We start from the raw sequence: 16,306 nt of genomic DNA on the forward strand, positions 1-16,306 counted from the left end.
AAAGAACGCATGGGCTTTTAAGTCATTATAAGGGCTATTTCGTGAGACGTTGGAATTTTAATGCTGACATGGAAGGTTACTTGATTAGATTATTCGCATATTGTACCGTGTAACTACACGCATCTGTTCTTTTTTTTTTTTTTTTTTTTTTTTTTTTTTTGAGGCGTAACCACACGCATCTGTTAGGTAGGGGCTAGGAGGGTAATAGTGAAAATTGACCCTTATGGCTTGTTTGGTAACGGCCTAACGGGTCATAAGTGGTGGTAATATCATTGTGAAAATTGACCATTACGGCTCATTTGGTAACTGGTCACAAATTTACACTTAAAATTCATCTGGGAATAGGGGTAGGACACCAAAATATTAGAAATCCCATTTTACCCTCATTACATCTCTATTCTAAGTGTTTAGTCTAATTTAAAAATAAATAAAAAATTACCTAATTAATTTAAAAAATAAAAAAAGACATTATAAAAAAACCATGAACAATTCAAATATCCCTAATTTATTAAATATAATTAATAATTAATTTAATTTTTTACATTCCGTAAAAAAAATTTAGTTCCCATCACGACAATTTACAATGACTATCAAACGGGCAGTTAAAGTCCTTAAATACATTCCTGAATGTTGCAAGTTGCAACATTGTCCCCAATGCTCTGCCAAAAAAAACATTGTCCTCAATTTTGAAAACGAGAAGATGAAGCACTCATCATGCGCACACACCTTTGATCTTCCTTACGATATCGCCTTCAAAATTGCTTCTTTCCTTCTGGTAATCTGGCTCCTTATCTTTCTCCTTGGTCCTTTCTCCATATAATTTTCTCATCACCCTTTTATTTTCTTAATTTCATGATTGTATAATCTAATCTTAATGTTTTCTTTTTATTTTATAATATTACATAACTCACTCATTTCTATAATTATTGAAACATATCTTATTATTCCAAGGTACGAGATGTATGCGCGCTTGGAAGTTGCTCCAAATTTTGGAGGGAATTATGCGGCTCGGATCATATATGGGCTCCATTGACTAAACAGAGATGGCCTTCCCTTCATTTATCTGATAACTCTCAAATTCCTCATCATTTAAATTCTCAACCACACATACGGGTAAATTTAAGTTATCTTATGATGTTACATGATTCAGGATTCTATATGTTATACTTCCTTTTTTTTATTTATTGCATCATACAAGATCTCACCCTTGCCAATGCATAATTTTGACCATTGATATTTTTAATTATATTGTTAAAATTTTTTTTTTTTTTTTGACAAGTTTTAATATTTGTGAATTTCAACTAACTTAGTTCATTAATGTCTTGGAAGTTGGTACTCAAGATTAGGATAAAATTCCGTCTCTATCATTTACCCTTGTGTGTCTCTCTACACCAGAAAACAAAAAGTTACTAATATTTGTTTTTATTTATTAGTAAAAATATTTCAGACAGAACTAGCACATAAATAGTGTAACAATCTAAATGATGTTATAGATTGAGAGAAGGAGGAAGTATGTCATTAATATTTTTTTTTTTTCATTACACTCTAAGACTTAGTTTGGATAGCATTGATGGAGGAAAAGGTAAGGCGAGGGAAGGGAAGGAGAGGGAACTAGGTAAAGGTAGGGGAGGAAAGAGTGAGCTTTTGTTGATAGAATATACGTCCTCCGTTCCGTAATAAGTGAAACATAGGAATTGAGCACAGGATTTAATAAACATCGCTTTCTTTCAAAAGCCAAAAAGTCATAAATACCCTTCCCATTATCAAAAAGAGGAGAGATAACAGCAAACCACAAAATTTTGTGATGGGTACTCTTGTCATTTTGTCACTTTCTTTTTGTACGTTGCATAGCCAATTTTCTTCACGACCTTGAACATCCCCTCATCCATAGGTTCATCGTTCTTGTGATCTAAATGCAGCTAAGTGATAGCCAAACATAATCTCCCTCACTTAGATGCAGATCTTGACGAAGGTGCAGCAGCTTAGCTCTTCGTTCCTTTTTGTCGCTTGCTGCATCTTGCTCCTCTTCCATACACAAACTCACGCACACATGGCCAACACTCTCGTCTTGTTTTGACGCAATGTCAGCAACCGTTTCTAGGTTTGCCGCAACTTGAGCAGCCCAAGGCACCAACTTACGCTTATGCGGTAAAGGCTTGAGACCAAAATGTTCCCCATCTTTCACAAACAAGTATATATTATCCTTACCATGATGTATCACTTGGCGATCTGATTGCCATGGACGCCCAAGCAATAAATCACAAGCACTCATAGGCACAAGATCGAACCATAACTTATCCATGTACGTCCCCACCCTAAAGCCTACTAATGCACGCTTATTCACCCATACACCACCATCATCATTTAACCAACTCAACTTATAAGGTTTAGGATGTATTTGTCTAGGTATTTCTCAAGTACTCACAACAGTTGAGTAATAGCATTAGTACAAGAACCCGAATCGATAATTAAAGTGTAAATCTTACCATTGATCTAGCACCTTGATTGAAATAAATTCTCACGCTGCCATGCTCGTCTTCCTCAACTGGTTGCACCACCAAGGCATGTCTAAGTATCATACTCCTCCTCTCCTCTTCCGGCTGCACCAAATTAATATTAAACAAGGCAGCCTCCATCTCCTTAAAATCATTAGAAGACTTATTACTAGCCAAAAACCTTGTTTCCTCCTCTTGCGGCTCCATCAAAAGTGTGTGATGCTCTTCCAGCGAAACAAGGACCATATTTGGGCATTGTCGAGTTATGTGTGCGTCTCCTTGGCACTTAAAACATTGTTTTCCCTTCATTATCACCTGCCCCGCAGTCAAAGGTCCTTGGTTTACCTTAGAATCCCTCGCCACCGACGCATCTACAACCTTCCTTTTATCTAAAGCATCCAACTTTGGTGAAGAAAACATAGCTTCAGATTTAGGAGCAAATCAAGATCGAAAGTTTTTCTTACCCTTATCCTCCTTTTGTTGGCGCTCGACCTTGCTTGCTAATGAGCATAATCTGTCAAAAGAATGATAGACTTGGAGTTCCACGAGATTTGCAATAGGGGTATTGAGTCCAATTAGAAACTTGGCACTCTTTTGCTCATCTTCATGCTTACAAGTTACAATCACAAGCCATCGAAAGCCTCTCAAACTCTTTTACATATTGTACCACGGTTAATTTATTTTGTTGCAACTAATTAAACTCAAGAACAAATCTTGCTTATAAGTACGTGGAACAAAAAGTTGTTTAGTAGTTTTAAATCAGTCCTACTAAGGCTAGGAAACTAAGAAACAAGATAACAAAGAAATAAACATACTCCTATTCCAAGTAGAACCAGCTCAACTTGGCGCCTACTAACTAGACTCCTAATACTACTATAACTCTACTCCAATATAGAATCTTAATTCAACTAGGATATGGATTTCTAACTCAACTAGAATTACAACCAAACTAAAATATTAAGACTACTAACAGAACTAGGAGTTCTAATCCTACTAGAATTAAGACAACTAATCCTACTAGAACTAGGAAACAAACAAACCTAACAGAACTAGGATTTATAGAAAATGACCCTTTCTCATATGGATCAGTTCACGTGTGGCAAAACATTAACTTGGTTGTCACCAATATGTTCAAGATAAATGCTTTTGAAGACGTTTATTTAAATTTTCATGAGTCTCATTCTTTTCTATGATGCTTTTTTTCTAAAATCTTTATACCATCAAGAGAATTGTGTTATAAAAGAGAGAAAATAGTATTGATTTGGTGGAGGAGAAAAGAAAATTAATAAATTAAAATTATTGCCTTGTACTTTGAAGGGGGAAAGGAAATTGATTTTCTTAAAATCCAAATATGGTAATGTGAGTCTTTTTGGGGCTGAAGGAGTTCATGTTTGGAATATTAATTTGTAGCCTTGCTATAATTTGAGATGCTTTCAGTTATAGGTTAATCAATATCATTGGTTGAATTTATGTGATTCAAAAAAATTATAGGGTTGGAAGATCTTTTACATACAAAGACACCATGAGATGAGAATCAGAGTTTTGAAATTTGTGGAACATTATTCCTGTGTTTCTCTGGAGGTTCAGGAGTATCTCACAGCAATAGAAGGCCTCTGCTCAATGCAAGCTGATTTTATGGATGTGCGGACGTTTTTGTTAAATACAGAGTTGAATGTGTTGCTTAACTTAGTTGGATTGCACTACAGTATCAACTGGCTTGGAGTGCCTGTAAGCTCTTAATTCCTTTTTAATTTTACTACTGATTTGACACAAGTAAATGATTTGTATTTTGCTGCATGATGTTAGTCTCTAGGGTGAAATAAGGTTCTATTTGACATTTGGAGATCAATTGGTCCGAGGCTTCTGTTTGTGGTGATAAATTCTTGCTCCCTCCATTACACTTACCTTTATGGGTTGTCCCAAATCAATTATTCTCTTGCACAAGTACACTCTTTTCCTCTCTATTCAACCCTACAATTTTTCTGTCATTTTCTTTCTCAAACCATACAATTTCTGACTTTCTGTTACCTTTTCTCTCCATCTCTATTCATTAAATGGAATCCCCGTGCCAACAACAAGTGTGCAAATTAATACGCGACTATTTTAGCATTGTGTTCTTTACCATAACCATATTATTACTCAGAAACTTGAGTAATTTGCTTGTCTGGCAGTTGAGATGCCACTGAATCTGTAATGTGATTCTTCACGCTTGAGGATTTGTTCTAGCATCGTGAGCTCTGTTCTTTTCATTTGCACACCTTTTTTTATAATTAAAATGAGATGCTGGAATTATTTCAAATGCAAGCTCATCATCTCTGATACTTCGATGAAGTTTTGAATATTATGTTATATTATATGTACTGAAACAATGAATTGCAAGAACCTTTAAGTACCATTTCAAGTATGCCCTATTGGATAGTCAATTGTGACTACTATAATACTATCATGCTTGATCACTTAATCTTTTTGAAAGAATTTTAATTCTTAAGTTAAAATTTCAGAGCATAATGGTGATTTTATTGATTCTGAAAGTTGATTCCAGTAATGAATATTTGGCCACTAAAAAAAATGAAGTGGAAGTGCTTGTACCCTTTTAAGTTGACCTCTTTAAAGTAATATCTTATTTTCTTAGCTGTTCCATGCTAAAGCTATATTTTTTCATCAAATTGTGGCTGCATAAGGTTGCAAGAGTTCGTTAAATTAGATGTACTGAGTTTTGACAAAGGTATGTTGGTGAAAAATAATATCGTGAATTTGTAAGTGGACCTGAGTCTAGTTTTATTATCAAATTTGGGATTTGTCAGCATGAATGAAATCTGATGAGCTCACAGAGGACTTTTTGCATCAGTTAATAGATATGCACCTCACCGGTATAAAGTTGGGTTATGAAATAGAAGTGAAAGATTGGTAAGAAATTGTAAAATTAGCTGTAAGGATTTTGTATCCATAAAGGAGTATAATTTAGACTTAGTGATGGGAACTGGGAAGAGGAGAAGGAAGTACACATCAATTTGATCAAGATCTTGTGAGTGCTCGCTGCTAAAGCCTAACTGAGCAGCTTTTGGATGAGCCACAATGCAGTTTTAAGCAACAGTCCTACAGCCCGTCTGATACGTGGCAATAAGTGGTGGTAATAGTAACTAATTTTTGTGTAGTCTTGTAATATAAAACTTGTATCAATGTCTCAAGCATGTGTTTTTCTTTATTGATATACATTATTGACAATTCAGTATCACATTAGAGTAGAGGATTTTGTTGCAAATAACATACTTCATGTGTTTTATATTACTTGTCACACATGTGTCTGGCACAAAAATTAAGAATTGAGGGAAAGTGTTGAAACTGGGACTCCATCCCCGTGTGTGGTAAATGTTTTGTAAATTGAGAATGTACTAATCATTGTGAAACTTTCAGAACAGGGAACTGTAACAATTAATCAAGAAACAGAGAAAGTGTGTTTTTCTTGCCATTACCGCCATTTAGTACTAGCAACCAATGGGCTGTTAGATGTGTAATTATGCATTACAGCATTACTATAAACTATACCTGGCTAGTACATATATGGAGCAAGAAAACCTATGTTTCTCAGTTTTTGTTTGAGGTTGAGAGTTTGAGACCTTGGATGTAAAGTGAGAACATTCTCAGCTTTATACTACGTTGCAACAGTAGAAGTTTAATAATAAATTATATTGTTATGTAGCTACAACGTGTTATGAATGCCCTTCAAGGTTCCAACATTGCAGACAGAAAAGTATCAATAAAATGGTGGAAAGTGGGCCGATGGTCTAATGGATTTCGACTGCGGGATGAATCTCATCATCGTGTAGTCTCGTTAGCTGATTTTGCAACGAACAAAGAAGAGCATGTCCGCGGGGTGCTGTCAAGAGGTGCTGTCTATGAGGTCATCCGGGTTCAGATATCTGTTGCATATCCTTTGAGTGTTCCTTGGACATGCCAAAGCTCAGTGTCTCCTGGCCGTTAACCTTGCATTTGCAGTAGTCTCTTCTTTGATTTATGATATACATGGATACCTCCTTAATGTACTATTGATTCTGTAATTTACTGTTGCTCAGCATGAATGCTCGTATATATGAACAGGTTAACTGTATTATATTGTACATAATTCAATTCATAACAGATGTTTCTTGCTGCTCTGTCATTTTGCTGCAAACAAGTCCTAATGCACAACTGTTATGCACATAACAAGCTTCTTTCGCTATAATTATACGTAGTGGCAGAGCTAATGTGGGGCGGGGGCACGTGTCCTCCCGAATTAAAAAAGAAGTTTAGGATTTTCTTTAAAAAGAATATTAAAAATCTTTAAATTTAAGGAAAGAGAACTAAGACGGGGTCTTTTCTGACTTGTGTGCCACTTGTAGATTTGCCTTGTTGTTTTAATTAATGACATTAGAATCCAACAAATCCAGGGGCGGTTCTTGGCCCATGCAGTATAGGCGACGGAATAGGGCCTCAAAAATAGAGTGGCCCCGAAATATATTATATGTATTAAATGTTTGAAATAAAAACAAAAGGAAAGCATTTGGATTTGTGGTAAAGTAGTAAGGGATGCATGGGGCAAAGGGGCGCGGGTTTAATTCTACTTAGGAGTAGTTTTTTTTTTTCTTTTTGTTTTTTTAATTATGACTGTTGACTCATCACCTACTCACATTAATAAACCATCACGCGTGGGTTTTTCTTTGGCTGCTTCAAGTCCCCAATTCTCCATTAATGGTTATTCTCTTCTCTCTCCTCCTAACTCTCTCTCGTTAATTTCTACTCATATCCTATATTTTTTTTTGCGATTTTCCAATAAAATTTACTCTATTTATATCTAAATATTTGTTTATTTATAATTATTCGATATGTTGAGAGTATTTTTTTAAAAAATTGAGAATCTAATATCTTTTATTAACTAAATATGAAAGGCCCAATTTTAAGAGAGTGTATAGGGCCCTCGCTATGTTTGCCCCGCCCCTAATCAGATCGACACTAAAAATTCAATATAAAAAATTTAGAAAGCTTCCTAATTTCTAAACCTAACAATAACACTTTCTCCCTCCTCAAGTCCTTTCTCTGCACCTTATCTATTAGCAAGAACGGTAATAAGGAAGAACACAAGAAGATCAACTACAAGAGGTGGGGTGAATTGTAGTTGGAGAGATTTTCGAACTTTTTGCGGATAATATAATTTGAAAGCTAATGAATAGAAAAGGCAATAAGGGAGAACACAAGAAGATCCTTTTAACAAGGTTCTCTTCCTTAATTCTTTAGGAAGAAACCTTGCTCTTTTATTTATAATAGTTATTACAACTTATTATAAATCAATCCTCACTTAGTCCTTTAGGAACCAGTTCCCGTCACCTTGTTCCCCCTGAATACTTGACTTTCCTCACTTGACTTCACTAAAAGTCTTCTCTTTCTCTTTTTCTTTCTCTCTCTCTTTCTCACTCTTGATTACAAGATTTTGTTCTGTAAATCTCACTCACCCAACACTTGAAAGTATTACAAGAATAATTGCTTTGAAGAGTATTAAAATCGAAATTAAATTCCTTACAAATAAGACAATAAATCTGGAAAGTTGTTAGTTTATTCTGGTTCTTTGTTGAGCTACATATAGAAGATCACAACAGCTCTTATTTTTGCTCCACTAAGCAGTCATTGGTGTTAGAAGTGACCCACTAAATTCACGTTCATCCAGCCACCTTTCCACAGTTTCAGCATTAGGTTAGTTATGTGCTATCTTCTTGGGCAGTTGGTTACTCCTCCGAGATTTTAGGAACTGACTTCCTAGAATCTAGGACAGCAGCTCGTGTTTAGTTTCCGTCGCAATAGCTCAGTTTTTATGGTTTGTTACGTCCAAAATGTCAGTCGTTCAATCTACAAGAAAGTAACAAACATATACGATTATTTTTATTCAAAATAATATTCCATATAATTAGGTTAGTAATTCATAACACATAATATTTCGAGCATATGAATTAATTTATTTATATAACTTGACTAGGTTTAACTCATAACCATTTCTCCACAAGTTATAACAAAATAAATTACACTCAAGACAATATGAAAATTAATCTAAGTTACACAATTAATTTCCTAGACTCAATTTATTTTCCTTGACTCAATAACATTATTTTCCTCACTAGTAGAATAAATGCTTATTGTTGCGGTCATTAAGTGGCCTATTGCGGCGGTTTTGGTCGCGCAACAATTAAGGGGGCTGCAATAGGTAATTAATATATTGCTGCGATTTAATCCGCAACAATATTTGAACATGTTGCTGCGGTTTTAGGTTTCTGGGTAAAACCGCAGCAATATATTTATTTTATATCAGATTTACAAAGCATATTGATGTGGTTTCTGGGAAAAATCGCATCAATATGCTGTAACTAATAATAAAATAGGCATATTGCTGCGGTTGTTGACCAAAACTGCAGCAATAGGTCATAGTACAGCTAAAAAAAAATTATTTGGTGTTTGGTAATCAAATTTGAAATATTAAAACTAGGCAATTAATCCATCACTATCCATGCACCCAATTTACAGACGAAATATGAAATGACATCTTATACTCAACAACAAAGTTAAAAATTTTCAGATTCTAGAAAATATTATCAAAAAATGTAAATGAATCGATAACTTATAATCCAAAAAAAAAAAATAAAAGATGAAAAAACAAACTATGAAATTATATAAACTAGCAAAAAAAATTCTAAATCCGGTAGAATAACAAAAAAATAACAGAACTAAAAAAGTAATAAAAACAAATACTGTTATGGAAAACGAATTTCTGTTACATAGCAACAAAAGTGATTCTGTAACAACAAGCGATTCTGTAAAATTACATAGCAATAACAGAAATAAAAGAGGAATTAAAAAAATACAGAAGTATATGAAAAATGAAATTACACAAAAATATAAGATCTGGCCGCAACAACGGAGGACGATGGTGCCGGTACGGTGAACCACGAGAAAAATGAAAAAAAATCCAGATCTAAAAAATCTACTAACAAATCTAAAAAATGAAAAAAAAACGAAAAAAAGGAAACAAAAAACCGAAGAAGGAACTGGTCGGAGGCGGCGAATTGGCGTCGCTTGCGGTCGACGAACAATCTGCATGCAAGGAAATTTTTTTGCTATTGATACCATATTGGCGTCGCTTGCGGTCGTTCGAAGGTTGACGGGAGGCAAAGGTTGACGACGAAGAGATGAAGAGAGGTCGTTGAGAGCGGCTTCGTCGCGTCGCTCCGTTCGAAGGATGACGGGAGGCGAAGGTTGACGACGAAGAGATGAAGAGAGAATTGAGAGAGATGAGAGAGAAAGAGAGAAGGTTGAGAGGTTGAGAGGCTGAGAGGCTGAGAGAGAGAAGTGCGTGTGAGGTTGAGAGAATAGAGGGTTGAGAGGAGAGAGGGAAAGTGAGGAAAAACCTTAACTTTTGTGTTTTATAATTTCTTTTAATGATATTGTTGCGGTTCTTGACAAAAAGTCATTTTTTTCAAATTTTTTTCTATTGATACCATATTGTTGCGGTTATAGGTAGAAACCGCAACAATATCTTTATTTTATATTTTATGTTTCTTTTTACGTTATATATTGCTGCGTATGGGTACTACCGCAGCAATATATAAGCAATTATTCTACTAGTGCCTAGACTCAATAACATTATTTGTCATCATTAAAATCGTGAATACAACAATATTTCCCTTTTTGATGATGGCAAATAATTGGCAAAAATTAAGAAAGGAAAAAGAAAGAGATAAAAGAAATAAGTAATTATTTGAAAACTCTAAAACACTCTAAAACTTTTAAAACTCAGAAGACTATAAAATTCTAAGACGCAAAACTGTGACTAGGGACAGAGACTAAGATCATTAAGAAAAGCAATAGAAACTAAGGAAAGGTCAGAAATTTTCTAGTGCCAACACATATTCCCCCTTTTGTCATCATCAAAACTAAGTAGTGAATCCTGCAGCACTAATAGAGTCAACAATCTTACAATTAAGGCAAGTAGCTCTAACATATTATCTCATAATATTAGTCATCCACACATTTCAAGAGTAATAGGCACAGGAACAAGCATACCAAAGCATAAGCATATCAGGAACATAGTTCAAATGAGAAAAAGAGATGCAGATGAATTAGATAAAAGTGGATGGAGTGATTGTTCATAAATTCCTTGTGAGACCACAGGAAACCAAGTAATAATGAGATGCAATTGTTCAAAATTAATACAAGTCCAAAATCAGAATATATAAAGTCTTAAGTAGAAGGGACTAGGATCAGGGAAGTTTATGAATGGGAAAGGAGGCAGCAACATAATTTATTTTGGTGCAGGTGTTGGAGGGACCCTTGTTCATAGCCTGAAGAAGCTGATCATGCTGAACATCTTGATGTGCAATTCGAGCCTCCAAAGCTTGCACTCGTGTTCCCAATATAGCAATTGAAGCTTGAATCTCCTTGAGTACCCCATGAAGACCCGCAGTAGCCATGAGGGGAAAATCCACAGCTTGAGTAGCTATTCTTGGAGGAACTTGATCCTCCTCCAGATCAATCATGATCCCACTAACTGGGTTCCTCCTGGGTTTAGCCAGTCTCTGAGTCTTCCGAACAGATTGCTTGACCCCAGATCCTACTTCCTCTTTTATCTTCCTCTTGCTAGCATGCTCAGTCTCCTTCTCCACCTTAACCTTAACATCCTCAACCTCAAAGCCCAACACACCCCCATGAACTCTCAAGATTAGTCGGGAGAGGGTATCTTTGGTTAAGTACTTCTCCGATTCAGGGCAAAAGAAGGTTTAGAGGGAAGTTTAATCTTGCATTTCTTTAAGATTACGGAAATGAGATTTCCATAACCAATTCGAATCTTGTGCGTTATGCAATGAGTAAGATGAGTTATGATTAGTGCAGGAAGATTTATGTGAATGTTGTTGGCTAGGCAGTACATGAGGGAGAGGTCAAGTAGATTGGCTTGGGTTCTTTTAGATGTACGAGGAACAAGGAACCGCCAAACTAATTTAAAAAGAAATTTATGAAAAGGGTTTAAATCTTTTTGGTCCATAGATAGGTTAGAGGGATAGCCACCAAAAAATTTTAAAATTTTTCCATTTGTGGTCGCTGTCACATTTAATTTTGCTATGCCTTTTACATATTCCTTGTACCCAACAGTAGGTACATGGAACCACTCACTCAATTTTTGTTCGTCAAATTGTACCAGATTACCCCCAACAACACTTATACACAGACCATTGGTATTCACAAACTTTGAACAAAATTGCGTCATTTCGTTTTCATATAACCCCTCATCAACACATAAAATACTCGACCACTTTTGAAATTTTACGATCTCAAGAACTTCCGTCCACTTTACTTTCTTGCACCACTCCAAATCAACACAAAACCCAATTAAAATTTTTGAGGATTTTGACTTCTTACCTGTTTTCGTGGGAATTTTAATTTCCCTTTCTACTTCTTCCTCTTCCTCAATATCGACTTTCATTTGCTTGAAAGAGAGGTCCAATACCAGTGATTTTTCCTTGCATGCAGACGATGCTTGACTCGAGACCTCTGTTTCATTATCACTTTCATCATATTCCACAAGAGGAGAAGGTTTATTCTGTGGAAGAGGAATACTTTCGGTGCTTGAACGTTTGGGTGCCATGGAGATTAGGGTTTTTGAGAAGAGAGAAAGTATATGAGAAGTTTCGGGAGTGATGAGATTTTGAGAGTGAATAGTAGGCACAACTAATGATGGGATGGAGGGAAGTGTTTATGAAGGAGGCTTTATGCGTGTGAAAAGAGGGTTCATTTTAATGTGATGTTTTCCCTTTTTCTTAGACATTGAATTTTTCAAATGGGCATGCATTCAAATATTTTGAACCAATGCAATGTATCAAATGTGAACAAGAAAATGGAAATTGGAAAAATAAAAAATAAAAAATTATGAAAGAAAATAAAATAAAAAAGAATGAAGAATATTTGAACTCATGCGTATGATAACTTCTAGCTAAGTTGTACAAGTACTGTATTATTTTCTCAAAGTATTAGTGAGGACACTAACGGCCCGTTTGGTAGTTGTTAATAAATTGCGGTAATGGGAATGAATTTTAAGTGTAATTTTATTAGGGAAGCACCCTTAAAATCTCCATGGGGAGGCATTTTTTCTCCATGGGCAAGCAATCTCACCCCTAAACTTGTGTTTTTGTCTCCAAATGGAAGCAATTTTCATTATCACTCATTACCACCCTACAAGGTGGTATTGGATGGGAATGAAAATTCAAGAAGGAAAGTGGACATTTTAGGATAAATTAGCATTACCATGGGAATGGACAATGATGTTTTTCACAAATTTACACATGAATTCATTCCCATTACCACCATTTATGACCAACTACCAAACGGGCCGTAAGGGGAATATTATGAGACTAATGTGATTCCATAACCTTAACAAAGGTGTATGAATAAAATTGATGAAAATTGCAGGACACACTTAGTAATGAATAGTACGTAGGGAGATGAGTATAAGGACATTTTCATATTATTTTGATCATCCCTAGTTCCAAGCGAATTTTTTCAAATTTGTCTCTAGAAAGAGGCTTGGTCAAGATATCTACTATTTGATTCTCAGTAGGACAGAACTCTACTTTTACTAAACCTTTTTCAACATAGTCCTTCGAGAAATGATGTCTAATATGAATATGCTTGACCCTAGAATGATGTACTGGATCCTTGGAGATACATATTTGCACTTGTGTTATCACAGAAAATAGGAACACGCTTATATTTGATGCCAAAATCGCGTACTTGTTTTTTTTGATCCACAATACCTGGGAACAACAAGCATCTGCTACTACATACTCAGCTTTAGCTGTTGAGAATGCAACAGTGTTTTGTTTCTTTGAACTCCAAGAAACTAAGCTTGTTCTCCTAGGAACTGAGCAATTCCAGAAGTGCTTTTACGATTTACCAAGTCCCAAGCATAGTCAGCATCAGAGTAGCTAACTAGATCAAATGTGTCACTTCGAGGATAGAACAGACAAATATTATCACTTCCTTTCAAAAACCTAAGAATTCTTTTGACTGCTGTCAAATGAGATCCCTTTGGATTTGACTGGAATCTAGCACATAATCCAACAATAAACGAAATGTCAGGTCTAGTAGCAGTTAGATAAAGTAAAGATCCAATCATACCTCTGTATTTTTTCTGATCTACTACTTTACCACTTTGATCCTCATCCAACCTTGTTCCTATTCCTATAGGAGTATGGTTAGTTGGTCTTTGCTTGTTCAAATCCATACTTCTTCGATAGTTCCTTCACATATTTTTATTGATGGATCATTGTTCCTCTTTTAGTTTGCTTGATTTGCAAACCAAGAAAGAAGTTCAATTCTCCCATCATGCTCATCTCAAATTCACTACTCATTAGATTAGCAAATTCCTCGCAAAGAGATTCGTTAGTAGCACCAAAGATTATATCATCTACATAAATCTGAACTACTAGAATGTATGTTCCTTTAGATCGAAGGAATAGGGTCCTATCAACTTTACCTCTTATAAACTCATGCAAAAGTAAGAATTTTGAAAGTCTTTCATACCAAGATCTAGGAGCTTGTTTCATCCCATAAAGAGTTTTATCTAGCTTATAGACTTGGTTTGGAAGATCAAGATTTTCAAATCCGGGAGGTTGCTCCACATAGACTTCTTCCATTAAATATCCATTTAAGAAATCACATTTGACGTCCATTCGGTACAACCTGAACCCCATAAATGCAGTAAACACAATCAAAATTCTAATAGCTTCTATTCTAGCAACAGGAGCAAAGGTTTCATCGAAATCGATACCTTCTTGTCGATTATACCCTTTAGTCCTAAGTCTGGCTTTGTTCCTTATGACTGTTCCATGCTCATCTAGCTTTCTAAAGACCCATTTCAGCCCAATTACCTTTTGGTTCTTAGGCTTCGTCTCAAGACGTCAGACCTTGTTCCTATGAAACTCATTCAGTTCCTCTTGCATGGCATTTATCTAGTCAAACTCTTGTAGGGCTTCATTATGATCTCAAGGTGTTGTCATGACAGAAAAGCTTAGAATGCACATAAGTTTTTGAACTTGGATCTTGTCTGAGTTCCCTTCTCAATATCACTTATGATCAACTCCAATGGATGGGAGTTTGGGTGTTTCCAAGGTTTCAGTTCAAAGCTCCTTGTTCCTGTTCCTTCTGCTTGAGGTTCTTCAGTTGATTCATTCTCTGGATGCCATTATTCTTCTTGTGTTCCTTCATTAGGAGTTCCTTCATCTGCCTTTTCTCCCTGAGGATTAAGATCACGAAAAATCATCTCTTCTTTAGGAATATGCTTTCTGTACTGTTACGATCCCTCCTTCTTGATTGCACCGATAGGGGGATCCTGTCCCCATTGTCATTATTGCTGAAACATCACCCGATATGAATGGTATCTTGCATAGTGACGAGGAAGATGAGCATATCACAGAAGAAAGTGACTATATTCAGGGAACATGTATCCCTCCACCTTGAGGATTATACGACGATGCTGAAATTCCGGATCTTCATAATAATCGCATCACCCTGCGGACGAATTTGTATAAAAGTGGTGAAGAGGGAAGCAGTGAGATCGCTTACCCGAACTAGAAGACTAAATCAGCCAGTTCAGAATAATCCCCCACAATCGTCTGCATCTCCTGAAGAGCTTCTTCGCAAAGAGAACACTCTTATTCAACAATTTATGAAAACAAAAGACAAAATTAATATTTGGAAATTGATAGCTTCTTCTCGTGAGCACCGTATGGCGTTATTAAATGCCCTAAAATGAATATGTCATCCAACACATCCCCTGAAGGATTGGTTAATTTCCTGACAAATAATAAGCCAATCCAAGGAAATATTATTTTCTTTACTGATGACGACCTTCCTTTCAAAGGAAATAACACAATAAGGTCATACATCATCTTATTGTAGCATGCAAGGGCATGATTGTCCCGATGACATTGGTAGACAATGTATCTACGATCAATGTTAGTAGCTTGACTTACTAAGCTAAGATTGGAATCGATAATCCACGATTATTAAGCTAATGACGATTATTTAAGCTGTGACCATTACGTTTTGAAATCTGAGAATTGAAATGACTGTTATGTGAATTTCTTTCCAATGTGGACATTATGTGTTATTAGCTAACTAATAACGTGAGCTATGTGATAATTGAGTAATTCATGAATTATGTTTAGGAAGGTTGAGTATCATTTCAGAATTATGAGATTTGTAGGAGTTATTGATATCGTTTTGTTATTCAGGAGGTGAGATTAAGGATTATTTGAGTCAAGATACTTCCATTAAGCTATATAATATACTTTGGAGAAATTTAGTTAATAATAATTAAAGATTAGGAAGTAAATGAGGAGGGAATCCAAGTTAAAAGCATTGGAAATTCTGGTTTATTCATAAGTAAGGGAAATAACAATTCTACCCCTAATACTAAACCAAAAATTACGATTTTTCCCGTATCATTCTCCATATATATGAGACTAACGTCCTAATTAATTTTCATCAGAGTCATTCCACAAGAACTACAACAAAAAACACATCTTTTCTTTCCCCCTTCCTCACGCCATTTCTAGATAGCAGCAGAGCTGCTATTGGCAACTTGCTTCTCTTGGATCCTAGCTCTAATTCTTGCATGCAATCACTTCCCTAGGTCTATCAAGTTGTTCCCCAACCTGGGTAAGCGTTACTTTTGAGTTTCCATTTCAGTAGCATCAAGAAAAACCAAGTAAGTGAGTTGTGGCTGAATTTCAGCATTT

The 16,306-nt window shown here is 35.6% G+C and overlaps 1 protein-coding gene across 1 annotated transcript; it reads left to right on the top strand.

The window, feature by feature from the left end:
- The first annotated feature begins 568 nt into the window (after window positions 1–568).
- On the top strand, window positions 569–6,649 carry LOC104883554 (uncharacterized). Its single transcript, XM_010668095.3, has 4 exons — window positions 569–775; window positions 952–1,113; window positions 3,987–4,223; window positions 6,196–6,649. The coding sequence occupies exons 1-4, from the start codon at window positions 584–586 to the stop codon at window positions 6,475–6,477; spliced, it is 873 nt and encodes a 290-aa protein (XP_010666397.2). The 5' UTR covers window positions 569–583; the 3' UTR covers window positions 6,478–6,649.
- Window positions 6,650–16,306: the final 9,657 nt, after the last annotated feature.

This window comes from Beta vulgaris, chromosome 3 (assembly GCF_026745355.1).
Source record: "Beta vulgaris subsp. vulgaris cultivar EL10 chromosome 3, EL10.2, whole genome shotgun sequence".
Taxonomy (NCBI): Eukaryota; Viridiplantae; Streptophyta; class Magnoliopsida; order Caryophyllales; family Amaranthaceae; genus Beta; species Beta vulgaris.

Coding starts and splice junctions, on each gene's coding strand:
- LOC104883554 (XM_010668095.3), top strand. CDS start 584: ATGACTATCAAACGGGCAGTTAAAGTCCTTAAATACATTCCTGAATGT. Junction 776..951: donor AAATTGCTTCTTTCCTTCTG/GTAATCTGGCTC, acceptor TATTATTCCAAG/GTACGAGATGTATGCGCGCT. Junction 4,224..6,195: donor TCAACTGGCTTGGAGTGCCT/GTAAGCTCTTAA, acceptor ATTGTTATGTAG/CTACAACGTGTTATGAATGC.